Raw genomic sequence first — 27,350 nt, forward strand, 5'->3', positions numbered from 1 at the left:
CTATAAATATTATGACAGTAGCTACATCTGATAACAGGTCTATAGAAAACACGTCTTTACGGTTTATAGCAGCTATTTAAAGTATGTAGTGCTGGTGGGAAACAAAATGCCAGAACATTGATGATGTTTAATACTGATACTTTTACAGCATGATTCATCAAAATACTAGACTGCACTCTGATGAGTACTTGCTATTTTAAGGGGAAGTGCTATTCTAAGCATGTCGCACAGTTCCCACTCCTATGCAGCCTTCTTAGGGACGTGTCCTGACACAAATTTGAGAGTTTGAATATGTCAAAATAATGTAAAAATATTCCAGAAAGTGTTATTGTCAGTGACTTAAACTGTAAATCATTACTATAAAAAACATTATCCTGTGCCATGGAGGATTTAAAGGAACACGGACAAGCAGCTTTGAGCTTCTGCGGTGTGAGCATATACTTTGTTCTATCCTGTAATTTATTATGAATGGCCTAAACTCGTCTGCCCTCCACGTGGGTGTGGATCTCACATTTTAATTGGCTGAGATCAGCAGCGTCCTGAAGGAGCTCTGCTGTGATTGGCTCGGTTGCTCCGGGGGTTGTGGGCGGATTTTCATCGACGGTGGAAGTGGGAGACTGTGACAATGTTCATTGTCGGTACATCCACTGGGGCTGTTGTAGGTTTGAGAGCGCTGCGGAGAGCCTCTCGCTTTTAAGCCGAACAAGGCTTGCAGCTCCGCTCCATTGAAGGTTGCAGCAACCTCAGTTAACATTCAGAAGGAGTTTATTTAGATTTTTAATCAAACCTCTTATTTTTAAAGGTTGTTACATACGATCGCCTATAACATTTTTTTTTTTTTTTTTTTTTTGCTGACAACACAATTACGTTTCTGTCTGGCTCTTGCCCAATGTAGCATTTCGGAAGACTTGCTTGCAACTTGGAAAAAAAAAAAAAAAACGCTGCAAAGAGATTTAAATAAGGAGAACAAACAAAGAGAAAAGCGGTTCTGCAGTGTAGTTGATTTCCTGAGGGGATGTTCTGATGAAATCGACCGGACTTTGTTTTATTTTGACTCTCAGAGGACACACCGAAGGTTTAATAGAGAGAACGCTCTGAGTGCTGCCTTCTAAGGGACGATAGTCGAAGCGACGGATTCCGCTTCCTCATCCTAACCCTTCTCTTCATCCCCGACTCTTGCTCGTCTTGTCACCCCCTTCCCTTCCCGTCCCTTCCCCCCGCCGTCTCTGAGCACAGGTTATCGAATGGACCAGCATCCCAGCGCCCGGAGCTGCACCAGTCGCGGGACTTCGTCCTGCGAGGCCGTCCCGGCGGAACCTTCCATGAATCTGTACATCCACTCCACCACAGGCACACGCTTTGAGCTCTCCCTGCCCCAGGAGGAGACCGTGGAGGGACTGAAGAGAAGGCTCTCGCAAAGACTTAAAGTACCCAAAGAGAGACTCGCTCTGCTGCACAAAGAAACGTGAGTAAATCTTACAGGGCAGTTCATCATAGTGTTTCCCAGATGCACTGCAGGTTAATGATCTCGCGATTTCTATATGAAAATTTCCTTTGAGAAACTTATCTTCTGTACATGCACTGACATCACCAGCCATAACAGTATTCTGCAGTTTAGATGGGCACAGTTGTTTCATTAACCCTTTAGCGCTCAGGGGAAATCTTTCGGTCGACATTGACAAAACAATTGGAGAGGGGAGCGTTGCCTGAGGAGGTCTAGGTGTACATTAAAAGAGAACCACTTTATCTACATTATTACAATAATATGCTAAAGCCACTGGATGACTGTTGGAGATGCTATCTGCATATCTGAATTGATTCAAATGTAGAAACATTTCTCTGCAGCTTTGCTGTATGGAACAGAAACAACATGCATTCACGAGTAAAGGCCACCATATGTAGTGGGATACCCCGATAATATGTTTTAAAATAAATGTATACACCCAGATAATGTAGTGGTTTCACTGCATATCATTTTATGGAGTATTGGCTGGCCAGTTTCGTGGGTACTCAGGAACTGCTGCTGTAACAGCATTTAAGCGGCTGCAAAGGAGAAGCAATAGTTAACACCTTTGTTATTTCAGACTAAAGCTCTAAAATACCCTGCCAATTAAACAAGCTAAAGGCGGTGCAGGTGGGGTTATTCAAAACTGAAAAGGGGGGAGGGGGGTTATTTTACATGCAAAAAGTCAGCATTGTTTTTTGATCTGCTTCCCCTCCCACATATTGCTATAAATCACATCATCCCTTAAAACCCGAATACCTCCTTTTTAATCTCCTCCTGCGTATCGGAAGTGAAGACCTACTGCACAGTCGGCACTGCTGGCCTTTGTTCAGTTGCACAGGGTGAGATCTGGGTCATGCATGTGCAGCAGGCTTTCCCAAGAATACTTTGCCTAATCTAAGGAATGAAGTGAGCGTTTGTCGTGATCTGCAAGGAAAATGTATTTCGGAGCAGGTAAGGCTGCTCACGTTCTGCAATGAACACAAAAGTGCAGGATTAATTAAATCTATACTGCAGTGTGGGCTTGTCTAAAAATTCCAATACAATTGTTTAAACCACCGATAGTAAGACTGTGCCTATAGCCAGTTGTTTCTTGTCACAGCTTTTGCAGTTTTGGCTCCTTGTCCACACAGCCAGTAGAAAGTACTTACCTCCACTTAGGCAAGTGGCAGCAGTGCCAAATATCCGCTGCGAGCACTTGTCAAGCCGCACTATAGTTGAAATTGAAATATGACAGCCCAATCAATACTGCTCTTTCATAAAGCTTTTCACCCACGGCCCTTTTCCAAACTAGTTTTGAAGTCTGCCTAACACCCCCTACGTCCCCCAAACCCTCCTTGCTGAGGGGTGTTTGTGTCTCTATAGAGAGAGAAGATACTGTCAGCACAGTCTAATTATCTCGTTCCGTGTAACCCTGCAGGCGTCTAAGTTCAGGCAAACTCCAAGATCTAGGCATCTCTGATGGGAGCAAGTTAACGCTTGTACCAACAGTTGAAGCAGGATTAATGGTAAGACTCGTCTCGTTGTTTTGTTTTAGTTTTGGAATACAATTGGCACATTCAGTTTTTTTGAAATATGCAAAAATAAATGTATTTAAATTTATGATTCCAAAAGTCAAATTTCTTTTTTGTATTCCTGTGCAGTCTCAAGCATCAAGACCAGAACAATCAGTAATGCAAGCCTTGGAGAGTCTAACAGAAACTCAGGTAAGGAACTTTGCTTTAAATAACATGAACGTAGCAAACATAGCGTCTTTATATTAAGATTTAATGTTCTGTCTCAGCTTATAACCTTGCCCAAGATCTGGATCTTTTTTGCTGCTATGGGTAAAAAAATTGTTTAATTGTTGCTAGCTGCTATGCTGTGTTCAGAAATTACTAATTTAAAAGAAGGTGTGCAAGGGTTCATGAGGATGCTCGATTGTTTAATCTTGTCCTCTCAAACAAGCCAAGCTAGGCATCCTGTGTTAGCTGTTGGGATATAATAAGCAGCAACACCCTCCTGTATCCTAGTAACGTCTACGAGAGCGTGTCTGTGTTTGTGCGTGTGTAAGTGTATGCATGCCGCTGCAGAAGGCTATGAGAGAGTAAACTACACATAAAGGACTTATTTGTGGGCTCATGAGAGGCCTGGTGATCACTTTCATGTTTCTATTTCCACCTTTAGCTACAATCTCTCTCTCCACTCCTGTGTTTCACACCCACACACACATACACACACACTGGCTAGTTTCCAGGAAGTGTGCTGAGGCTGCATGGCAATTGAGTATACTGAAGACTCACTCACTCATAAACAGAATGCTGGATCATCACATGGCAGCCTTCTCATTCTGTATTAGCATAGGGTTCCTGGAAGCCTTGCATGCATACATGTTCTAAGATGGGCCCACACCCTGTACTTACAGTGAAACAGCTCTTTAGGCCTTACTAAATAAAGTATGTATTTGAGTCAGTGTGACATGACTCACTAAAATGATCAATAGTGAGAGTAAAACAGAAAAACTCTTCGTGTCGACCGCAGAGAGCAACTTTGCGAGAAGAGAGGCGATAAGGCTGAATGCCTTTAGACAACATTGTGACGTATGAAGCTGTGTGCAGCTGACTGACTGACTCACCTCCACTTCCTTTTGGTGGTGTTGGGCAACGTCGCACTGTACGTAACTGCATCCGACTGATGTCAATGCGACACAGGATGGTGAAACTGAGCTCTCAAGTGTGTGAGATTGTGTCCAGTGACTGATGCTGTGCTGGGCTTTGTCAGAATTTTTATCAGAGGATGCGGGCTGCCCAGAGATGGCAGGCTGAGTCTTCATGGACTGCCTGATAATTCTATGGTGGAAATCCTGGCCTCGTCATCTCTGTGTTAACTCAGCATGCGCCTCGTAGTGCTGACAGCAGATGACTGCGTGTGTGTAGGTGTGTGGACATGTAGCTGTGTGTGTGTGTGTGTTTACAGTGTTAGTGGGCTGAAAAGAAGCCTTGCCCATCATGTGGTATGCCATTGCTGGGGAGCCAAGAGTGACTGTCATTTTTTTTTTTTTATCAGAGCCATATGATAATTCAACCGCCGACCCAGAAGAGCATATTTCTCACTCTGCTTCTCGTCCTGAGTCTGTCTGCAGCCATATAACCCTGTTTCAATAAGATTCATTATGAAACAAGTACACCTTTTCTCATGAATTGCTTACCATATACATTACTTTCACATTCATATGTTGATTGTCATCCTGTATACGGGGACAGTGAGAATAAAGGGCAAAGTATGAATCATAAATGGGGAGAAAATTCATAAAAAGGCCTAAAGCTGCTTTGGTGTGTTTATATCCTGAATAATTTAATTCAATTTTTAATTCATGCAGCAAATTGAAACGGTATAGATGGTGGTGAGATTACCTATCTTAGAAAATAGGAACACAAAAGCTCTCCCCTTTTTTACCCTCCCCTCTAACTCGAAAAGGCTATCAAAAATCAATCAATACACTTAGCTCTTTAAAGTGTCTGACACGGTAACTGATATGCCAAAATGCCCAAAAATAGACTCCGGGTAATTCAGCGTGGTTTTTGGAAGTTGCAGATGAACTGGGTATAAACCCCCTGACCCCCTTATTTAAGCACTTATCTTTCCAAACGTCTGTCTGGTTAAGTGAGGTCTCGTTTCAGGATTGAGTGTTATTCCAGGAAGTATGTGTTCATGGAATATGGGGCTGAGTGGATCACCTTATGTGTTCTCCTTTATCTGGATTTAATGTCCCTGGCTAGTTGCTATCTAGCTAGGAAAGCAACTTGCTAGGACACCCTGATTTGTCAAACAAGTGTGTGTCAAATTATAAGGAAAATGTTTTATGGAAATCGAGATCTGGAAATTATCCTAATTACATTTTTCTCCCCAGTGTCCCCCATTTTTTCTCTCCCTTTCTTGTTCCTGCTTAACAGCTCTCTCAGGGCACTATAATTTAAATGTGCTGTGGTTTGCAAGTTTGGCTGTAGCTGCCTCTGTTTGACCATGATGGCTGGCTTCTCTAGCTGCCTTAATTCCTCTTCTGGCATCCACTAGGGCCCTTTTTTCATGACATCTAAGCTGTATTAAGCCACTGACTCCTGACAGCCCATCAGAATGTGCATGCCTGCACTACTTTCTTCTTCTTCTGTCTGCTAAGGAGGCGTGTGTAAAGCTTATATTTACACTTTCAGGCACTCAAAGATCTGAATTGAATGGATGTACTTAGGTGGATTTCTGATCTTGAGAAATAAAACCTGAGCCATAAACTAAAGCGAATGTATACTTGTACGACAGCCAGTCAAGTAATTTGAAGGGATTTCAGGTAGTGACTTAATTTCCTCTTTTATTGATCACTCTAGTTGACAGAAATCAAGAGATTGTATTACTTTCCAAGCTCACAGGGACTATTTGCTCATTGATGCACGTTGATGCTAGAATAAAAGCCAACCAGGCGGGCAGCCATCACCCTCACCATCCCCCTTCAAATGCACTTCCCCCCATTTAGTCATCTCTTTGTTCCTGTCTTAAGGCATCAGCACCAAACTGTCCAGCTCACAAACCATCAATGCTTGAGTCACTGTTTAGGCTGAGCTGTAACCCCTGCAATCCTTGATTTTATTGCATGCATGGAGTCAAGTAAAGCAAGAGTGTTGCATCCTGATTTCAAAATCAATGCCCCGCCAAGCTGGAACGATGCTCAGCTAGGTGCAAATTGAAGAATTTAGCCTTGAATGGATACACAGATTGCTGTAGGAGGACGCTGTGTGCTGTCATCCCATATGCCCCAGTGGAAAACTCTGTAACGTACCTGCTCTGCTTGTCTTTTCCTGCTCCCATCGAGAGTCACCTCTTGTCCGTATGCTCCCCTCCCCCCATGGTTCCCCCTCATCTTTGTCTCACTAACTCACTGATGGAGCTCAGCTTTGCCATTGTCCCCACATGCAGAAGGATGCAAACTAAAAGGACTTAAAAATCTGTCTGCAGTCACCTCTGAGTCACCCTTACCTAATTTTCTGTGCTCTTCATCCCTCGGAGAGCACCAAAGTCGACATGACAGGTGGAGAGGAGACGAAAGGGGAGAGGTCTGGACGAGTCATTCAGCAGCATGTCCAGCTGTGTTTGTATGTGGTAAGCCCTGGTAATGTGGGGATAGTTGATAGGATGACTACATATGCGATTGGGCAACTTAGGCCATAACATTCAGAAAGATGTGTGTGCCTGTGACTGTTTGTGTCTCGGTTTGCAGCTGTGTGTGAAACACAATGCAAATGGTCGATATGTTTCTCTTTCCAGTCTTGCTACCTGGGCACCGCCTTATCTACATGCTAGTTAATCAACCCTATTGGCACTACTGGAAATCATTGGAGAGTAATTGCATCAAGGATTTCTTACTGCAAAGAATTGAAAAATGACCAAGTGAGTCAAATGGCCAGCACAACTAGATTCCTGTGCCCTTTTGCCACCATTGAAGTAAAACAAAAAAGCATTTTTCATGCATGCAGCTTAGGAGGGGGAGTCTTTGCTCTGGACAATGATAATTTCCCTTCTTTGTTCTATCAATGAGAGCTACAGAAATTAATTTGTTACTGAATGTCTAAATCACATTGTGTACGGAAGAAAAGACAATGCTAATCTGACGGCCCATTCAGTCCCTGCTCATGTAAATCCTGGCCTTGAAAATTGCATTAATAAGCTGATCACACAGTATTTTTGCACCTGTGTAATCCCCTTTGTGTTGCTTAAACACACAGTCGAAGGGAGATGCTGGAATGGGCTCAGCGAATCAAGGTGTGTTGTGGGACAATCAAGAGAGAGGATGCGGATTTCATTGTCCTATTGTGCACATTCATCTGGTCGCATTGGGCTTATGTGCCAACATCCATTTTTAATGTCTTTATGTTTGTGTGTTCCCTCACTGAGCAGCCAAGGGGAGTCTTATTTGTCTATGTTTGAGTCGTGACCGTCATTGTTTTCCATTCCTCTGTGACATGGTGCCTATGTTTTATTGAGTAGCAAGCATCGTGACTAGTGTGGCTACTGTGTGGGAGGATGGAGGCCAGTTTCATCAGGTCTGATAGCTACCACCTATATCTAAAGCTCAGAGTCGAAACATATAGCAGAGGTCAAAGTGACCCAGATTATTACAAGGAGGAGGTTTAGAAAGAGGAAGTTTTTGGAGAGACGTCAGCGTTCGTCACACGTGCATCACAGCCGTTTCTGCACTACTTTTTTGACGGTTGTACTTCCTCCATCCCTATCATCTCCCCATCTTTCCATTTGCTTTTCCTTTCATGCCTTCATTTGCAGCATGTGTTGTCCTTACCTGTATCCATATCCTGAGTATAGTATTTGCTTTCATTATTTCTGCCAACATTGGGGTTTTGATGAGTAAAGATTAATCAGATGTTGGAAACAACATTTAGTGAAGTGAAAGTATTGTTGATGGAAAGAGAAACAAGTGGCAACGAAGACTGCAGTTTCTTTCCTTAACTTGAAATTAACCAAGTTTTGAGGTGTCAAGGCATTTGTTATGAATTAGAAGTTTTTTACTGATGCTGGTCAGTTCTAAGGAGTGGAGCACTATTTGCATGAACCCGATTGTCTTAAACTTTGCCACTCTAGGCTCTTGTTTCACTCAGCTGATCAAATTCTCTGAAAGCCAGCTGGTCCTCACTTTCAGCCCCCGTCACTGTCTGTTTCTTATCAGACCGTATTACAGACGGCGATCTTTCTAATGGGCCCTTTCAGGAGCCCCTCTCCCGGCTACCTTTAGGATTTAGGGCTTGGTGCAAACCCACTGATTTTTTTTTCTTTCCTTGTCTCTTTGGAGAGCCTGTTATTGCATCTTTAGCATATGTGTGTCTGCTCAGAGACTCAATAGTGTCCTGGTGTGATCAAAACATTTAGGTCAATGGACAGGTTCATAAGCAGCTTTTTGAAGCTTACCTTTCACCTAGCCATTCGACAGGTGAGCAGCTGCACTGGAACTGAAATATGGCTGAAGAAGCTGACTTCCTTCTCTTGTGGTTTTCCTCCCTTCAGCCCCCTCCTGCCCTGCCTTCCAATCCTCTATCCTCTTTTCTCTGACACAAAGCTGCTCAGTTGTTCATGAATGTCAGCTCAGAGCTGCCAGGACGCTCCATCCCCCACCAGCTCCCTGCCAGCCTCTTTTAGACTTTCAGGCTCTCTCTTCCTGCCTCAGTCCTTATCTCTCTCCCTTACTTCGCTTAGTGTGCAAAGGAAGAACAACTGCAAATGAGTTCCTTGAACCACAGGGACCCCAATAAATAAAACTGTCAGGCAGAGATGTCGAAATGGAAAAAAAAGGGGGTGTGGTGGAGGGGTGGCAGAGACACACTCTCGCTGAATATTTCATCACCCACTACCACTCTGACACCCTACCCCCATTGCCCGCATCCTCCATCCCCCCTTCGCCGTACTGGTTCCTTCATGTCCCTCATGCCACCTTTTCTTCTCTCCCTCTCCTCCATTTTGTTTTTACCACTCATCCTTCCAAGCTGACCCTTATCATATTCTTCCCCTTTTCTGTTTGGCAACCATAATACCACATCCTGGCCAGCAGTGACAAGAACCCAGGAATGGAAGGGACTATCTCCAGGGTCAGCTCCTTATTTCTTTGCATTCCACCTCTGCTGCTGCAGCCTTTTGAGAACAATGGACAGTTTTGTCTCAAGGGGCCCTCCATCTTCCTTGTCTTGTGGCTCTTAGTCAATTTACCCCTTGGCCACTTCATACTACCATTTTGAACCTACATTTTGTCTCTTTTTGCCTCAAGTTCTTAATGGTAAACAAGTCATTTCATAACCATGTATTTAAACTATTACATCATTTTTTGTGTTTGTAGCTACGTTTTTTTTTCATAATTTGTGAAAGTGAACAGTAATAAAAGGTTAAAACCCCTCTGAAAACTTTTATATTACACCATTTCCATTTATTTTGGTATTGACTACCATTACTGCCAGTTGACCTTCATGAAATTAGACAGGTTAAGACCGATGGTTAAATCTAAGAAGAACTCTAACTGACTTCCTGCTGGTAAATGTTATTTATTGGAGTCATAAGACCATAATTCCTTACACAACACTGAGTAGTGTAGACGTTTACTTGAACTTGTCAGTTGCCAAACCAGGTACAAAACATCCACCCTGGTGGATATAAATACTGGAAAAACTGGGGACAACCAAATCCACTAAGATACATGTCGTTGAAGGGGCAAATAGACCAACAACCCTTGTGCCTCTCATAACAAACAGTCAAAGGCTGAGCCCAGAAGAAAAGTGACGGACAGAAGGCTGAAAAACCAGCTACATTAGCTGTCTTGGCTGGGCTCTTGAGAGCAGACAGGCATGTTTGGACTGGAGCTGAGCTGCTAGCCGAGACCACTGGGAATCATTTACTGGCCAACTCTACAGCGCCAGAGAGCCCCACTCCCTCCCATCTACCATCTCTCTCTCTCTCGCACAGACATATAGACACACTCTCCAACACAATTCCTCCTCTTGTTTCTCTTTTAGTCTCTGTCCGTCTGGAAAAGGCTTGCTGATACACGATCGCTTGCCAATCTAGCCTCTGGCAGCCAGGCCACTGTAACATCCTCCGCCTCCTCCCATCTCTTAAGAGATAAGAACTATTTCAGGTGTTCCACTCCAGAGCTCAGAGCTACACACACCATTTGTCCTTCTCGTCTTATATTTTCTTTTCTGGGGGTTTGAGAATTGTTGGAAAACGGCATGTTTTGAGGAGAGGAATTTCACACCTGAAGGTTTCAATGCAGCTCTTTGTGTTTTTATTTTGGGGGGATGAGAAAGATGACCGCAGAGATATGAGAGCTGCCAATCAGATAGTCGTCGAGATGTTCCTTGTCATTTTTCCTTCTAATGAGACGTGCATGTTTATGTGGGTTTGTGGCCTTTTAGTTGCTTGCCTGAAGCTGAGGTTGTGGTGGGAGGCATGTGTATCTGAAGAGACCCCAAATGAGTCACATGCAGTGTTACACACATTTTTAGCCCTCATGTATGTGAGATCTAACACTGGCTGTGCAAGCGACTTCTAAATTGACTTCATGACTCAATGGCTGAGACTTGTGAGTGTCAAAAATCGAACGGAGGAGGGAAAAGAAGGAGAAGAAAGAACAAACTAACAAGGTGTGAGGAAGAAAGCTTGCCTCTCTTGGAGGCTAATTTGAAGCCTGCCATGTGGCGTTGTGAGCTCAGTGGGAGTACATGATTTTCATCATGGTGGGTTTGAATAATCCACACTAGTCATTAGAAGGGTAATCAAGCCTCCTCTTTGTTTCTCCTGCTGTCACTCACTGTCATGTCTTTTTTGTCACTTTCTTTTTTTTTTTTTTTTTTTTTTTTGCCGTAGCTTGCACACATTCAAAAACAAAACCGAAGTGGTAAAGCAAATACCCTGTTTAGACTTGGCGCCTCACAGTGTTCCTAAACAGCCTGAAAAAGTCTGGAATTTCATTCAAGTTTTTTCCAGGTGTGGATTCATTCTGGGGAGAGTTTAGAAAATATTTGTGTTTTTAGAAATAATTCACTATACTGTTATATAAATGTTGCATCTATACATCCATCCACCTCTGTATTCGAATCTTTACCACATTAGAAATCTGCTATAAACTCATAGTCAAGTTTTGTATTAATGTACATATATTATAAGGGAAAAACATGGCAAACTTTGGAAATTTGAGCCCATAAAAGCATAGAATTTTGTCATTTAAAAGATTTCAGAACCATAATCTTAGATGATCCTTTCAGTAAAGAGATTGTTAAAATGCGCTCTGTATTACCTGATCCACACACTCCTACTAGATGTAGATGTAACCAACGTTCATTAGACTCATCATCTTCTGCTTTATCAATTAGTTGCATCTTTTTAGTAGTAACAGTTGTTAGTTTTTCTGATTGCTTGGGTGAAATGTCTCAGCTAGAGTTTAAAATCAATATACATACTGTATGTCAACGTAGAATGTGTGATCAGGAGCAGAGACCAATACTCATTAATTAGCTCTAACTCCTGCCCATATGCTTTTCTAAGCACTTGTTTTGTGGTCTCCTCTCCTGACAGCTGTCAGTCACTGACTCAGTTGTGTCCTTTCTCTTTTCTGTCTCCATCCCCCACCGACCTTTGGATTCTGCCTCCCCCCTCAAGTCTCATACATGTACACGCCTTCTTTCTATCAGGCAACCTTTTGTATATGCAGTTTCCTCATTGAATACCCTGCCTTGCCCTCCTCCTCACTTCACACCGCACCTTACGCTTGCTGGGTTTATTGCCTTACCACGCCGCAGTAATCGTGGCGGATGTGGACTGTATCAGCAATACATCAGCAGCTGACATTACATTCAGATAAAAGGAAAGCTGAGATTTGTTTATTCTGGGACCTCCTATATGCTGATTTTGTGTCGCTTTGGTGTTTGAACATTTACATTGTGAATTTCAGCCATCAGATCATCCCAACCCACTCAGACCTTTTACCTGCCTGTCCTCTCTTTTTCCATCAGCTTTTTTTCCTCACCATGTGGTGTCTAAAGGTCACCCTGGCAATACAGGAGCAGTGGTTGATGGAGAAATAAATAAGCAAGAAAATGGAGAGTTCTTATTTAGGACAGTCTGGTCATTTTTGGGATCAACTGTTGGTCAAGATCTTAGAAGCAAGGTTGAGAAATTTACGTTGTTCAAAGGGCAAGCAAAAAAAAAATCCTCTTCATCCTCTCCATCTCCTGCAAAAATCTGTGCCTTTTTCTGTCCTTACGTAAATTGTTGTTTCACCCTCCTTTTTCCTCTTGCAACTAAAAGCACACAGGCAACATGGGTTGTTGAAATATTTTCGGATAAAAGTGTCGCTTTGTATTTGCCACTGTGGGTGTGTTTCTGTTTGCTTCAGTTTGGGAACAGCTTAAAATGTCATCACTACTGAATCTTCAAGACTTAAAGAACCTTTCTGACCGCTGGATGACTCTCAGTTGAGAAGACACACTTTAAAAGCCAGTTTCAGCACACAGTGTTTGGTATTTAGCATCAAGCTTCCAAAGCCAAGTCCTGACAACTCAGCTACCCTGTGTGTGGTTGCGTCCATCCATCTGGACCATGGGTGGGTTAGTGAAGACCTCGACACTTGGCTCTTGTTAATCGTTGCCAGACTTCCAAAAATGGGCTGCACTTCCAGATCCGCTGCAGATCTGCAGACAATTGACTATTCTGTGCTTGAGAGGCAGGCGGGGTATATTTCCTGAACGTGGGACAGATTTTTCAGGCGACGAGCCAGACAGAAGGGTAGCCTTTGTCTCTAAGCTGAATGACACTGCTGACTAAGAGTGGACCCAGAGGCAGTTGGAGGATAGCAAAGAGTGGTGTCTATGTGTGCTGGTGTGTTTTCCAATAGGTCTCCTTATCCAGAAGTAAATAGTCCTCTGTGACAGGACTGTGAATGATTGGATGGTGGTCCAAATGTGGTATGTCTCTATGAGAAGAGAGGCTCGAGGCACAGTTGTGTCTAATCCAAATTCTATCCATCAGTTCTTTTAACATGAAGGAATTCCATATGGCTTATGAAGCTTTGTTTTCTGCGCACCACTGGAAAAAAAAAAAAACACATTTAGAGGTCTAATGAAGTAGAAACATTAACCGTTCTGTTTTTCTCTTTGTGTGTATACAGGTCAGTGACTTTCTGTCTGGGCGCTCCCCGCTCACCCTGGCACTGCGTGTAGGGGACCACATGATGTTCGTTCAACTTCAGCTGGCAGCGCAGCAATCCGGAGGTCCCCAGCTCCAGCATCGGCACCTCATCACCCGGGGAAACACAGAGGCCGCCACAGGACAGCCGACAGGGCAGCAGCCCCGAGTACCCCACACTCATCCGCTCTCCCCCCACCACCACCCCCAGCATCCACATAATCACCCCAGCCCCCACTTGTCCCAGCCCCATCCTGTCCCTTCCTCCTCCTCTTCTCCAAGCTCACCTTCGTTCCTGTTGCCTACCATGCACCACCAGCCGCTCCCTCCTATGTACCACCAGTCACCCGCCTCCACTCACTGTAGCCCCCCTACCCCCCCACCGCATTCCCCTCGCCCATCCCACATCCCTGGGGGACTTTTCCGCTCTCCATCCCATCATCACCATCATCATCACCACCACCACTACCACCAGCCCTCCTCCAGTCAACCCAGCCAGGACATTGGCCAGGTCAGCCCTGCAGCCCCAGTTCTGTGCCCTGAGGTAAGACGCCCCGAAATAATGTCTTCTTCCTGTTTATATTTTGGTCTCTTTTCTGAGACGACATGAAGTTTATCTTATATTTAAACTAAACTGAACTGAGCACCACTATATAGAGATTTAGTAGTCTCATGAATGAATAAGACAAAGTGTGTCATGCACACCAATGTATAATTCTCCAACTTAATACTCTAGATTAACAGAAAGGGATCTGTGGCTTAGGCAGCTGATGGAGGGTTAAAGATAGACAGACTCGGTGATTCGAGGTATTTGCCAGGGTTTCAGTTTCACTCTCAGATGTCTGTTAAATAATTTTAATTAAGCTATGGTGGAGTCTAAAAAAGCCAAGATTGGTTAAATCAGAGTTTAAAGTAATCTGATATCTTTTGGTGAATGGAATGGTGAACTCAGTTTTCCTAATTATACAAAATATTGGCCTATCTCAGACAGACAGACAGACAGACAGACAGACAGACAGCACGCACTCAGGCTTACTTTTTGTCTCTATTGTTTTTTGCTCCAGGCTAACTGCAGCACCAACAGCCCTAGCAGTGGATCTAGTCCTTCAGCGCGCTCACGAAAACCTGGTGCCATCATTGAGAGCTTTGTCAACCACGCTCCCGGAGTCTTCTCAGGGACCTTTTCAGGTAAACTGATACTGAGCTTATCACTGAAAGGCTTGCTTGCTGTGCAAAATTAACTCAAACGTGTTATAAAGCGTAAAGTGTAACAACTTCTCTCTGTCTTGCTTCGTCTCTCAGGCACTTTGCACCCTAACTGCCAAGATAGCAACGGGCGTCCAAGACGTGATATCGGTACCATTCTGCAGATCCTCAATGACCTCCTGAGTGCCACTAGGCACTACCAGGGCATGCCTCCCTCCCTCACTCAGCTCCGTTACCAGACTCAGTGTGGCTCTCCCACCTCCCCATCTCCTTCACCTCCCCCTTCGCCTCCAGTTGTTGGGATGACAGGCCACTCTGCCAAAGCTACCTCTGTGCCTCCTGCCAGCCTGAGCAGCCCTCACCCCGCTCTTCACCCACTGGTGCAGTGCCAGAGCCAGATCCGCATGTGCAAACCCCCTGGTGAGTGAGCCTTCCCCACACACCTTCTCATCTAAGTATGTCAAAAACATACACAGAAGCACCATCCCCCCTGCTTCCCCAACTTACATTGAGTCTTTGTTCGTCCTTTGACGCCCTAATGGCCTCATGAAGCAGATGTTCTTGCATTTGGCACCGCTTTGGAAGAGTGTGTGTATGTGTGCCCATGTGCCTGTGTCCACATTTGTGTTAAATGACAACAGGACCACTCACTGTTGTAAAGCTCTGTTCTTGTTTTGCAATCCACTGAAAAATTCATTGTCATCTCTGTCTTTCTGTTTCTATTCTCATTACACATCATGGGTAGCTGAGTTCTGTTGGGAGGGTTTTACATCACTGTCTTCAAGTGCTCGTTTTCATCTTTAAAATACTGACAATGCTTAAACAAAAAATTAAGACAAAAGAACAAAAACTCTCAAGCAAATATGTCACTTGGGTTTTGATGTAGATGAAAGAAGGTAGTGAATAAAGGAGACAGGGGTCTCCTTAGTAATGAAATACAAGCTTCTCCAGGCCTGTTCAGTCAGGCTTCACTCATCAGTCCGTGGAGTTGGCTTTGTTTTTGTGTGTTAAGGAGATAGTTTACCTCTTTAAGCCTGGGCTGGGCTATGTTTACATTAGATTAGGTTTTGGATTAGTTAACCTGTGTCCTAAAGAAGAGCTGCAGCTGGGGCATGCATGGGCCAGACAAACCTTGACAGGCTCTGGTTTTAGAGAGCTGGGCCAGGGCAGGTGTTGGAGTTCACATGATGCAATTCCGGGACCTAGCTTGGATGTTTTAAAACCCGCTTTCTGAGCAGCAACTCAGGATGTTGAGTGTCTGACCAATGTCTAGAAGACAGATGTCATTCAGGTGATGTTGTGAGGTTAGAATGGCTGTGTGAAAAAAAAAAAAAACTGTATTGTCTTCTACTACCTCCTTCTGCTGAGGAAACAGAACTGTTTTCTGGTGAAACACTGGTAAATTTTGTGGACTTTGACCACACAATGTGGAATAGTCTTCTTTCAGAGGGTCCTAAAAGAATGTGCTTAGTGTTTAATATTTTCTTTTGACCAAAAAAAAAAAAACCATACAAATTCATTGTTGTATTCTGGCTTTGTCCCATGTTGTGTTTCCTGGTTGAAAGCAATTTAAAGACTCACAGAGACAGTGAAACGGCTGAACAATGAGTCAGTGGGATTGTCCACTATTCCACTCCAATACCCTGAGTGCCCTCACTTGTATTTACTGAACAGTTGAAATAAGACAGGCTTATTTTCCTATCTTAGTAAAGGCCATTCCTTTACTGCCCCCCTTGTCCATACTCACCCCGCCCTTTATCCCCCCTCCTCCTATTCTTGTCATCTCTCTTCATCTGCGTTTAGCCACCCACGCCACTGCCCCCTCTCCCTATTAGCTATCCAAAAACAGCCCGTCTGTAGAATCCATCTTTCTGTCTATCTCCTATTCGCCCCCGTCTCTTTCCATGTCTGTGTTGTGCATCAATACATTGTCTGTGTTTTTTTGGTCTTTAAAAATAGATTTATTCCAAAATGCAGCCCTTAGAAGAATTTGCTTTGTGGACTCAGCAGCAGTGAGAGGGGGAGGAGGAGGCCACTGAGGACGGGGGTTGTTAAAGCCATAACACCGAGCCTCCATTCATCCTAAGGGTGGTCATAGCCATACTAAATATTCAGTTTTAACCAGAGACTAAGGGTCAAAGAAGAGCCTTCTAATCTTATGTTCTCTCTCTTAACTTTCTGCCTTTGTTAAACTTGCTGAGTATTTCACATTTTAGTGAGACAATGACAGAGGCCATGTGCCTCTTTGTTTTCCATTCTACAACTGATGGAGGACTTACTGGACTTAACACTGCAGCTTAGCTCTGCTTCACATGACCCTTCATTCATTCAGCTCAGGTTAAAGAAAAAGTGCACTTCTCATCTGCCTGAATATTTGCACATTGTCGAACTCAGGTTGAGGCAGCCTCTCAAATGTCATCTAGCTTGACTCTCTCTCGAGTCTTTACCTGTTCTCCTGCAAGTTCATGAGTAGGAAAAGAAATCTGAACAAACGCGAATAGTCACATGGCTTATACAACTAGCTGAGTTTTCTGCTTTCGCTGTGTAAAACTGCTGAGTTGTGAGGATTTGTCAACATGGGAGTCATGTTGAATTTGAACAGGGGGGGTATTAACATGGTCTAGCAGACTGATTGTTAGCCTAAAGCCTTTGCTATGTAGGGTGGACCGACCCCGCCATCCGCCCTGCAGCCCCAGTGTCCCTCGCCCCCTGCCCAGGCTATCCTATTGTGTGGGGGGGTGTATATAGAGCACCATGCTGGACCATTGTGGGTCAAAAAAAGGGGATGCCTATGGGATTATATGCTTGCCTTTTAGCCCCACAGCTGCCTTAGTTCGAACCGAGCTCACAAAGACTGGGCAACACAGAAGCAAAGTTGGCTCATAAAGCTTCTCCAAACCCCAGCCCCCACCCCTGCCCTCCCGTGTGCCTTCCACATCCTTTAACTTGCCCTTGCCCCTTTTGATTTGTCAGGTCATGTTAGCTTCATGGAGGCTAAGACAGGGTAAGACAAGGGAAATGGGAGGGCCACTCTGAATGAGGTAGACACAGAAAAGATCTTTCGCCCTTAACCTTAGTCCTGTAGTTCAACCCTGACCTGCATGGTACTCATTCTGCCAGCAGACTTAGCTCCTCTCTCATCGCCAGCCAATATTCGCTGGGATGCACATGCAGCACTAAACTCACTGAATGCCCCCAGTGACTCTGCGCGGCCACAGAGGTATCCAGGAAAGCCAGCCAAGCACATCAGGTGCCCTTTCATAGTCGGCAAAGAGAGGAGAAGAAGGAGGGAATGCAAATGAAGTCTAAAAGTCATTGAAGAGCCTGTCCCTGCAGGGCCGTCAGTGCCCTTTCACTGGCTGTCAGGATGCTCATATTAGCTCTGCTTTGATTGGTTGCTTCAGTATGCATCTCTGTAGGTAGATTCATTTTTGTTTTATACTGAGTTGAACTGGGGCGTCTTTAGTTCCATTATGATTGTTCCTTTTCCCCTCTTATATGCTTGATGTCAGACCATTAGTACTTTATTGACCATATTTAGTTGTAGAGTTATAATTTATTATCTAGACACAGTTTTTGTTAAAATTTTGACATTTGGTTTTGAAGGATTTGGTAGTGCAGAAATATATTTGATATATCTACAGATGCAGCAATCAGAATTTTGCTGCATATTTCTGATCTCTGTTTTTTGCAAAGCGTTGTTCTGCTGTTACAGATTTTGGCTCATTTAACTGATTTTAAGAATGACGGTGTAGGAAACTTAAGAACATTGTTCAAAATACTTTATTTGCTATCCTTCCTGCTACAAGCTGTCATTAATTATATATATTTGAAGAAGAGGCAATGTTGCCTCGTGTGTGTAAGAAAGCAGTTGCTTTAAAATTGGGATTTACTAATATATTAAAGCAAAGACAAACTTATTACAGATTAATCTTTCATGATTAGCATGGTTAACATAGCTAGCATTACAAAAAACAGAAGTCTAGTGTGTATTCCCTTGAGGAAATGATGCTTACCTAAAGGCAAATATACTTGGTATGTTCATAGACAAAAAATTACGGTCAACAATTGTTTTTCTTTTTTTGGGTCCATCGCTATTTTAATCCTTACAGTAATAATAGGTGTAAAAACTAGATAAATTCTTACTGATGTTTTATTATACAAGTTTATTTCACAAATGAATTTAGTCATTTTATTCACACCTACAATGGAGACATAGAGTAGTAAGTAATGGTAGATTGAAACCAAAGCAGATATTGGTGCAGTGTGATTCTCCCTTCCGCTCCTCTCATGGCCTCGTTCTTTCCCCCTTTGTCGTCCACCCATTCCTCCCTCCCTCCCCTGGTTTTCTGGATGCTGAGCAAACACAATGTTCTCTGTGCAAGATCACAAGACTTATCAAGACAAACAAACAAATAACAGCAATAGGACAACTGCAAATGAAGGCCAATCTTTATACAATCAATTGAAGGAGAAGCTCCTTTAATCTCCCTTTGCGTCCTGCACACTGCAGCTCTCCTCATTATTATTCTTCCCTCTCCTTCCATCCTTTGCCTGCTCCTCCATCCACCCACTCTTCCCACCCACCACCACCCATCCACCAACCCCCCCAAGTTTTCCCTCTGACCCCCCTGCAAACCCCCCACCCCCTCCCAAGTGTTCCCTCTCTGTCCTAGCTGTGTTGCTGGGCTGGGCTCAAAGGCGAGATAAACTGACTGACGCATTGATTATTCATAGATCACCTCTTCGCTTTCTGGCTGTGTTTCTCGTTTTCTTTCTGCAATGCCCATCACATATGCCTCAAAGCGATGGGGGGGTTTCTGCTTGGTGGGTTTTGGTTTGGCTGGTGTTAAGATAAAGGACAGAAGGAGACTGGCATTCCTTTCCTCCGTGTGCCCTTGAGCTGTATTCTGTTTGATACTGGCTGTGCATTTCTAAAAAAACAACCATTGTTGCATTCATTCTTTGTCTTTTATGTGTCACACAAGGTTGTGTTTAGGTTCCCTAAATCTCTTCCTTGTATTTATTCCCTATGTTGGCTCTCTGTGGGTCCCACTGTGCTTGCGTCAAACCCCAACCTATCCAGTCAGACTGAGCCAGGCTGTGTGTGTGCCTGTGCTACGTGGATTGTCTGTTCTTTTTTATGCAGCCCTAATAATAGCCCTACTGTCATAAACATAGTCTGGAGATCCCTGCGGCCAGCTGTGTCCGGCCGAGGCGCCCAGGGCTCCGGTAGTGACGCTCATGAATGGCCTCGTTCACATTCACACACATAAACACACTCGCACAAGTTTGGTGAAGCTCCAAGCACATTCCCAGAACTCTTGCCAAGCCAAAGGCCAAGACCTCCTGCTGCACCACCAAACTGCCCTCTGTGTTTGTGTGTGTTTCCTTTTGCAATACTGAGTTAAGAGCAAATGTACCCCCTTTAAAAAGTAAGATCATGCCTAAGACACTCCCTTGTTAAGGTAAAATGAGGCAAATTGGTACAGAGAGACAGATTTTAGTTCACAGGCATACATTGGCTTTCTGCTGTTTCATTATGTAAGGCCTACTTTCCATGCAGCCAGGGGGTGGTTTCTATGTAGACTAGTCTGTGCAAAGAATAAGGGGGAAAATGGAAGACCAGTGGGGAGAACAAAGCCTTGCAGCAACATATGTGGATGTCACATATTGCAGAGGCAGAGGAACAATGGATGTAATGCAGGCAATCCCCTGCTCACCCCTCACCTGTGGTGTACTTGCATTGTTCCCCAGGGGTGACACGTTGCCTCCGGACAAAGTGCATGCAGCATCTGGATGCACATATACATTTGTGTCAGAGCTGGGAAACCTCCATCTGTCTCCTTTTCTATGTTCCAAAAGCTTCATAGGATTTTACTTAAGTATGCACTGCCATAGCATGGTGAATAGTCCCAGAAGGGGCAAAGGTTTTGCGCTGCTCAACCCTGAAAAGCGAATCAGAAAAAAGACGTAAATGAAGCCCACACCGAGTCCGGAATTCATTCCTTTAGAGGGAGGAAAAGCAGAGGAGGCCATAATCGATTCTGCAAACTGACACCTACGGCTGATCCTTTACCCTCCACCTTTTTCCTCCATTCTTTATTCCATCCCCCCCAGCCTCAGGGGGAGGAATTCCTTAACCCACACCACGGTCCCCTTCTCACTGCACCCCCTCTTTTCTCTTCTGTAGACTGCCGCACCTAGCTTTCTCTGGGGAGACATGGGATAGGATCCTGGAGAGGGAGGGGTAAGCTAGGGGTAAAACGGGTACAATGTTTACAGGAAAGGGGGGTATCCCATGAGCTGAGCTTGGAAGCTAGGGCCATGATGAAGAAAAAGAAATAAAGGAAAAATACCCCTCTCGCTCTCTCTCTTTGCTTACAATTTCCATTTGCTTGCATTTCCTATGGAAAGCCAATAGCGTTGTCCGGGGCCTCGAGATGGATGGCTGCACTAGAGCTAAGGTTTAATCAATAGGTCTTTTTAATTTGCCATCGATCCACGTTAAAAGCTACTGCGCCTGTTGGTGCTGCGTTCATGTGTGCTTGTGTGGACCTTTAAGAGAGTGCTTGTGTGCATCCATAGCCGTGCATGACTATACACAATGTGTATGTGTGTTTGTGTAATGCGAATTCCAGTGTGTCTTTGTGTGTTCTTCTCAGCAGAGGCAGAGATGGCCGCTGTGCTTCGGTTTATTGACATCCTAGCCCAATATTTAATTATTTAATTCCAAGACAGATACTAATGGAGCTAGCTAATAGATTGCGGTTGCATTCCCTTCCTTCTAAGCTCTCTGAATATACGTATCAATGGAATTAGGCTCGACTTGGACTATGTTGGGAGAGCATTCACAGTGCAATCAAAGGCCTCTCCCTGGAGACCGGAGTCTTCTATAGGCACATCAACAGCTAGAAATGCACTTTGGAGCACACACAGCCACTGAAGCATGTCGTACTTAATTGTGTTTGCAAATATCAAAGCCAGTCAGGAGCATGTGCTGGCTCTTTCATGTGTTTTTACCTTTATTGACCCTGTTGATGGCTCTGAAGGAGATTCTGGTCTGGAAAAGGTCTCCCCACTCAGAATGAGGAGGCTGATGGAGCTCAGAGGGGGGAGGTTAACCATAATATTTAACAGCCACATTGGCTACATGGAGTGTGGGTGCTTTTGTGTTTGGAGTGCCCAAGAAATGATCGAAGCATGTCCAAGAAATATTATCACACTTTTAATCTTTTATGTTATTTTTCCTAGAAAAACATTCAGCAGCCCAGACCTCAAAGAAAACCAGAAATTGTTATTTGCTAGGAATAGCCTGATCAGTGCATCTATAGATATCGTAAAATTGGAAAGCGGTATTGTTCAGGAAATTCTGATCAGTCCAACTTTATTATGTGTTTTTTAATGTTTATAAACCAGTAATGGTGGGAGTTCATAGCTATGATGCTTTTATTGAATATGGAAAAAATGTCAGTAGTTGACCCGATTAGTCAAGCCATATTGCCTGATTCCAATTGGTGGCCAATGGATTGTTGCATCTCTATGATCTTATGCCGAATAAACCTATTGTTTATTTCACCAGTTAGCAAGTAATACATCTGTCAAACATAAATACTAATGTGCACTTTTTGTGCAGGTGACCGCGTTCGTCAGACCGAGAACCGTGCGACCCGCTGCAAGGTGGAGCGTCTGCAGCTGCTGATGCAGCAGAAGCGCCTGCGCCGGAAGGCCCGGCGGGACCAGCGGGCTCCTTACCAGTGGCTGCCCAACCGCAAGGCCGGGCGCAGCAACAGCAACAGCAGCATGTCCAGCGAGGGCTCCCTGGATCTGGACTTTGAAGACTCGGTGTGGAAGCCTGATGTCAAGGCCGACTTGAAGTCCGAGTTTGTGATGGCCTGAACCTATATTCTCCCTCTTCTTCGTGAAGATGTATACATTTTGTGAAGCGTTTCTTGGGATTAACGTGGAAATGTAATATGAAGGGAGTGTATTGGCAAGAGGTGAGGGGAAACAAAAAGTTGTCCTTGTGACTGTTATCTGCCACATGGAAACAAAGACTCCCTGCAGACGTTAATCCCTTTCTGTCCTTCACAGCTGACATTGTGAAAAGCAGCAACAATAGCAAAGGAACTTCAGTGTGATGTTTGGACTTTACAGGCAAAAAAAACTGGACTTTACAGTGTACAAGACTTTTATTTTGGAGGTGTGATATTAAAGATCATATCTTCACTTGAGCATAGCAGAATTTAGTGAGTGGTGGTATTTTCGGATTTTGTTTTCTACATTTTTTTAAGTGCACTCTGGGCAGAAATGAAGAGATCCAATTATGGACTTATGATCAGAACAGGAGCACCAGAGACTGTGGAAATATTCCGATGGGCATTCTTATTGTTCTCAAAATCAATCAATTAGAGTCCAGGTTTTTTTTTTCCGTCTGTTACGGAGTGGTTAAACCTTTTTTTCTTTTCTTTCCACTTTTAAGCATATTATCTTTTATAAACAAAAACAATATGTAGCATTGTTCACAAAGCATTCAGGTTTTCATGTAACAGTTCAAAGTAGTTGTTTATTTGCACAAGATGTTGATTTATAACAGCTGGTCAATATGTGCAAGGAGGAGGAGATGGGGCCTGAAATAGAATAATAATAGAAAAAGAAAATGACTATTGAAGTATTGATGTCGACCTCAGTGACAAAGGGTATCGATAGGAACGATTAATAAATGAACAAAATGAATTAATATTACAAAGTGCTTTAGAGGATTTTAAAATCTTTAAAAAATATATAATAGAAAAAACTCTATTTTTGTTTCTCTTCCTATCTGCTGTTTTCTAAAAACAGCAGCCCTCTGTGGCTTTTAGTCAAGTTGTTGACTGTCAGCAAATATGTACATCCATTCAACCATTTGTTTGCCCATTTGTGGATTTATTTTGTCTCGCCACAGCAAACGATACAGAAAGATCACTGTCGTCCAGCCCCAGGTTGATGTCTTGCAGACCTGAATTGACTTGTCAAGGGAGTTTGTGTACATAAATGTGACAATTTTGCTAATGTTTAAGAGGTTGTGTGTGTATGTTTGGCTTAATCTTTTTTTTTTTTTTTTAGAATATTCTATTGTTTCTGTGGTTTCCTCCTGAAAAACTCCACAATTTCCTTACGTCATGTAAATCAGCCACAGCGAAAGCGTTTGAGGCCCTTTATTGCAAGGTTTATCAAAAGTGGGAGGAGCACTGGCGTCATTTTTCTGGCGTCATGATCTAGTGCCTGGACCAGTACACCCATTGACATATCAGGTTAGGTCTTTCCCAGTTCTGCTGCTACACACGGGAGCTTAAAACGAAAAACAAATAAAATAAATCAAAGCTAAAGGGGAAAAAAAGTTACTTTTCTTTGCATGCAGAGGTGTGAAATTACAAAGATCCATTTTTTTATATATTGATGGAAGAGAAAATACAAAGTGGTGCTTTGCTAATGAAGGTTAACAACATGCATGAATTTGTGAAAAAAAATTAAACAATGCTGCTTGTGTTGGTTAGGTTTTGTGACCTAACATGTCAATGTTTGTTAAAAAACAACAGTGTCCTGCTAAAGAGTGATAAAGCAAAACCAAAACAGATGAAGATAAACGTCGAACCCGTGTTGCGGCTCGGCACCGAACATTCCTGTTTTGTGACGATGAAGATGATGATGAGCAAAGAGCAAATGACTCTCTTCCTCTCTCTCTCAAGACTCCGAGCACTGTTTTGTTTTGTTTTTTTGTTACCCAGACAGCCGACAAAAACTGTTAAGCCAAGCCTCCTCCTCCTCCCAGTCCGACAGGAGCTTGCGTGGACGTATGTCCACAGGGAACCAGCAGAGTGGTGGATTTAAAAGAACTGTCTGTCAAAATTCACCCGAGAGAAGCATCTTTTATCAGCCTGTCCGACTGACCACCCCACACCACGATTGCACTCCCAGAAGTTGCAGTGAGAGATTACCTTTTTTGGGTAAACCTCATAGTTTTTGTTGTTGTTTTCTTTTTTTTTTTTTTTAAGTGGCCTTACCTTTCACAAAAAAAAATTGAGACTCTTGGGGACAATAGGGATGGGAATGTTCTTTTTCTTTCTTGTTTGTTTTTTAAACTTTCTGTGCATATCGTCGTTGGGCTTTTCATCAAGGCATCGTTTTGTTGTCACTGAGGACACTGGGCATCTGTTGTTTAGTGCTTTTAGCTGGTGGAGTCTCTATTATGTCAAGGCTTCTGTGCCTTAAAAATTGCCCTTGCAGTGTCAGTGTCAATTGAAGCTTGTTTTCGTTGGTTATTATGTGACTGTAGTATTTGCAGCCACGGCAGTCATAGATTTTAGGGGTAAATCTTGTTTGGGCAAAGCCAATACTATTCAGTAGTAGACGTTGTTCCTCAAACAAGGTCTTTATCCTATTTTTTTTATTGTGTTACCATGTTTGTTGCTCTGTTATTTGAACCTCATGTCCCTCCGAGCAGTACTTAGATGGAAAGAAGCAGTCCTGGCTCAGAATGAGAAAGGTCCTGTGAGGACTCCAGACTACATGCACTTCCTGTTTCCATGGATACAACAATTATTAAAGGACAAATGAACCCCAATCCCCTCCCAAATTTTATTTATTCAGAATTTTTTTTCATATATGTATGAAATATACTCTGTGTGTGCCTCACTTCTGTGTGAAACTCGAAAAGAAGAAACAAAACAAAAAAAGATGACAAAAAGCATTACAGAGAGGATAAATAACAGACAGTATGTTGGTGGAAATCCTGATCATTTAAGTTGCCTGTTCTTTCTTGTAGCCAACTATTGAAAATAACAGGTTTCAAGAATACAATTTACAATGTTCTAGCTCTAGACCGGTGTAGCACATGTGTGACTGTATTAATTTATGAAACCAAAATGGTAACTGTGAATTATGTATTTCTTTGTGCATTTTTAAGAAAAACAAACAAACAAAAAAACGGTGGGGGAGAAGGTTGTCGCGACACGGGCTGCAGCTCCCGCTTGTGTCTGAAAGAAAACTTTTCTTTTTCTTTCTTTTGGTGGAATATGATGGAAACTAAAGCTTGTTTCCAAAAAATAAAATAAAAAATGGAAAAAAAGAGAAAAAAATATATATATGAATATATTTTTTTTCTTAAGCAATACATTTCAGTGTGACTTGTGATAGAACATTTTCTTTTTTAGGTAATAAATAAATAAAAGGCAAAGTGAGAACAATTGCTTGTCTCCATGTGTATTAATTCCATCCCGAAAGATTGAATGAAACATGCTTTGTTTCTTTCATTTCATAAAGTAACTCAATATGGGAGTAGTTTAGGAAACTTCAAGTTGCATCAATAAAATATAGCCTTTCCACGCATAAAAACCTTATTCAACTGATAATCGGTTTGAACCGCCTTTGCTCATCTTAGAATTTTCACAGCTAGTTGTTGGATTCTCATGTCGGCTCATAAATATGCACAGAATGATACTGCATTTGACGGTATTTGCTTAGAAAACCAACTGAAAACATTCCTCCTGCTCATGGTAGCCCATCTCTCAAGATGTAGGTAGAATACAGCACTGTAGTTACAGGCCTGGAATGCAGAACGACTTGTGTTTCATGTGAACCCTCCTTCAAGTCGTGTACTAACAGTAGTACATGTTCTGAAGCAGTACTTCTTACTTTTTTGTCTTTTGATCCTCTGGCTGAAACTGGAATGTGGAGGATTACAAAAAACTTGTAGAAGACAAGAAACGCAAAAAAAAAATAGAAGATATTATGTAAGAATAGAGATCTGATGGCAATAACACGGCATATGTGCCGTGAGAAGCTGCAGGATGTTTGGGGTTATCATCTCAGTAAAAATTTAGGTTAACTCATATTGAAACTAGTACACCTACAATAATATATAAAAAAAAAATCTTATTTGTCTTTTCACAGAATTTCCTGCTTCTCAACAAGGAATTCTTGTCGGACAAGCCAGAACTCTTTGTTGTTAGCGACTTCCTTTAGACAACAGCCAATAACTTGCTGTGTCCTTCGACTTTCTTTTCTACCTGGCTCTCATCCTTTTTCCTGTCCCTCATCGGTTCATGGCTTGTGGCAATGTGTGGCTTCTTCGGAGAGATGAGAATCAGTGATATCTATATGGGGAAACTGCTATATACAGTGTCCACCAGATATACTGGGAACCCTGGGGAAGATGTGTAAAAATAAGCCTGAAAATAAATTGCGACAGCAAAATTACAAAATTGAAAAAAAATTCAACCTTGAATTTCAGTACATTTATTCAGTCATGAAAAAGCCATGTCAGGAAATAATAGTTTGTTGTTGGTTTTTATCCCTGGTAGCACAATTATTGGGACCCCAGCAGTCAGTGCTCTGTCCGACCCCTTTCTGCCAATAACACTTAGTCTTATAACATTTCACATGGGTGTGGCAACCAGAGAGAAAGATCTTTACACAATCACTCTTGATCATCTAAAGTCCTTGTTTCTCTCTAAACTCTCTTCTCTTCGGCTCATCCCACAAGTTTTCAGTAGGATTTAGGTGTGGGAACTGAGATCGCCATGGAAAAAGGTATATTTTGTGTCTGATAAACCTTTTCGGTGTTGATTTGGTCATATCTTTGATCTATTATTGTGTTGAAAGATCAAATAATGACAAAATTTTAGTTTTCTTGTAGTATTCACCAGATTTTTATTCAAAACGTTCTGGTTTAAAGACATTATGGTGTCATAAACTCTTAACGACATTTCCAGGAACAAGACATGGCCCACATCGTCAGTGATCAGCCACCAGATTCAACACTGGGAAGACCTGCTTTTCTGCATATTGGACTTTTGTTTCATCTTAAACCTACCTGGATAGAGACGTATTTTTGGTGTGAGATTATGCTACTGCAATTAAAGGTGAGGTAATTTTAAACTATTTTAAAAATCTTTAC

The 27,350-nt window shown here is 42.9% G+C and overlaps 1 protein-coding gene across 1 annotated transcript; it reads left to right on the forward strand.

Moving 5' to 3' along the window:
* midn (midnolin) lies at positions 1-25,638 on the forward strand. The gene is made up of 7 exons (XM_047374872.1): positions 1-1,465; positions 2,925-3,012; positions 3,148-3,210; positions 13,191-13,751; positions 14,272-14,395; positions 14,510-14,833; positions 22,050-25,638. The coding sequence occupies exons 1-7, from the start codon at positions 1,245-1,247 to the stop codon at positions 22,310-22,312; spliced, it is 1,644 nt and encodes a 547-aa protein (XP_047230828.1). The 5' UTR covers positions 1-1,244; the 3' UTR covers positions 22,313-25,638.
* Positions 25,639-27,350: the final 1,712 nt, after the last annotated feature.

Source organism: Girardinichthys multiradiatus, chromosome 9 (genome assembly GCF_021462225.1).
Source record: "Girardinichthys multiradiatus isolate DD_20200921_A chromosome 9, DD_fGirMul_XY1, whole genome shotgun sequence".
NCBI classification, from domain to species: Eukaryota; Metazoa; Chordata; class Actinopteri; order Cyprinodontiformes; family Goodeidae; genus Girardinichthys; species Girardinichthys multiradiatus.

Bases quoted from the DNA above. Each gene is read 5' to 3' on its own strand.
- midn (XM_047374872.1), top strand. From the start codon at position 1,245: ATGGACCAGCATCCCAGCGCCCGGAGCTGCACCAGTCGCGGGACTTCG. The intron at 3,013-3,147 runs GTAAGACTCGTC...ATTCCTGTGCAG, and splicing joins CAGTTGAAGCAGGATTAATG to TCTCAAGCATCAAGACCAGA. The intron at 14,834-22,049 runs GTGAGTGAGCCT...CTTTTTGTGCAG, and splicing joins CCGCATGTGCAAACCCCCTG to GTGACCGCGTTCGTCAGACC.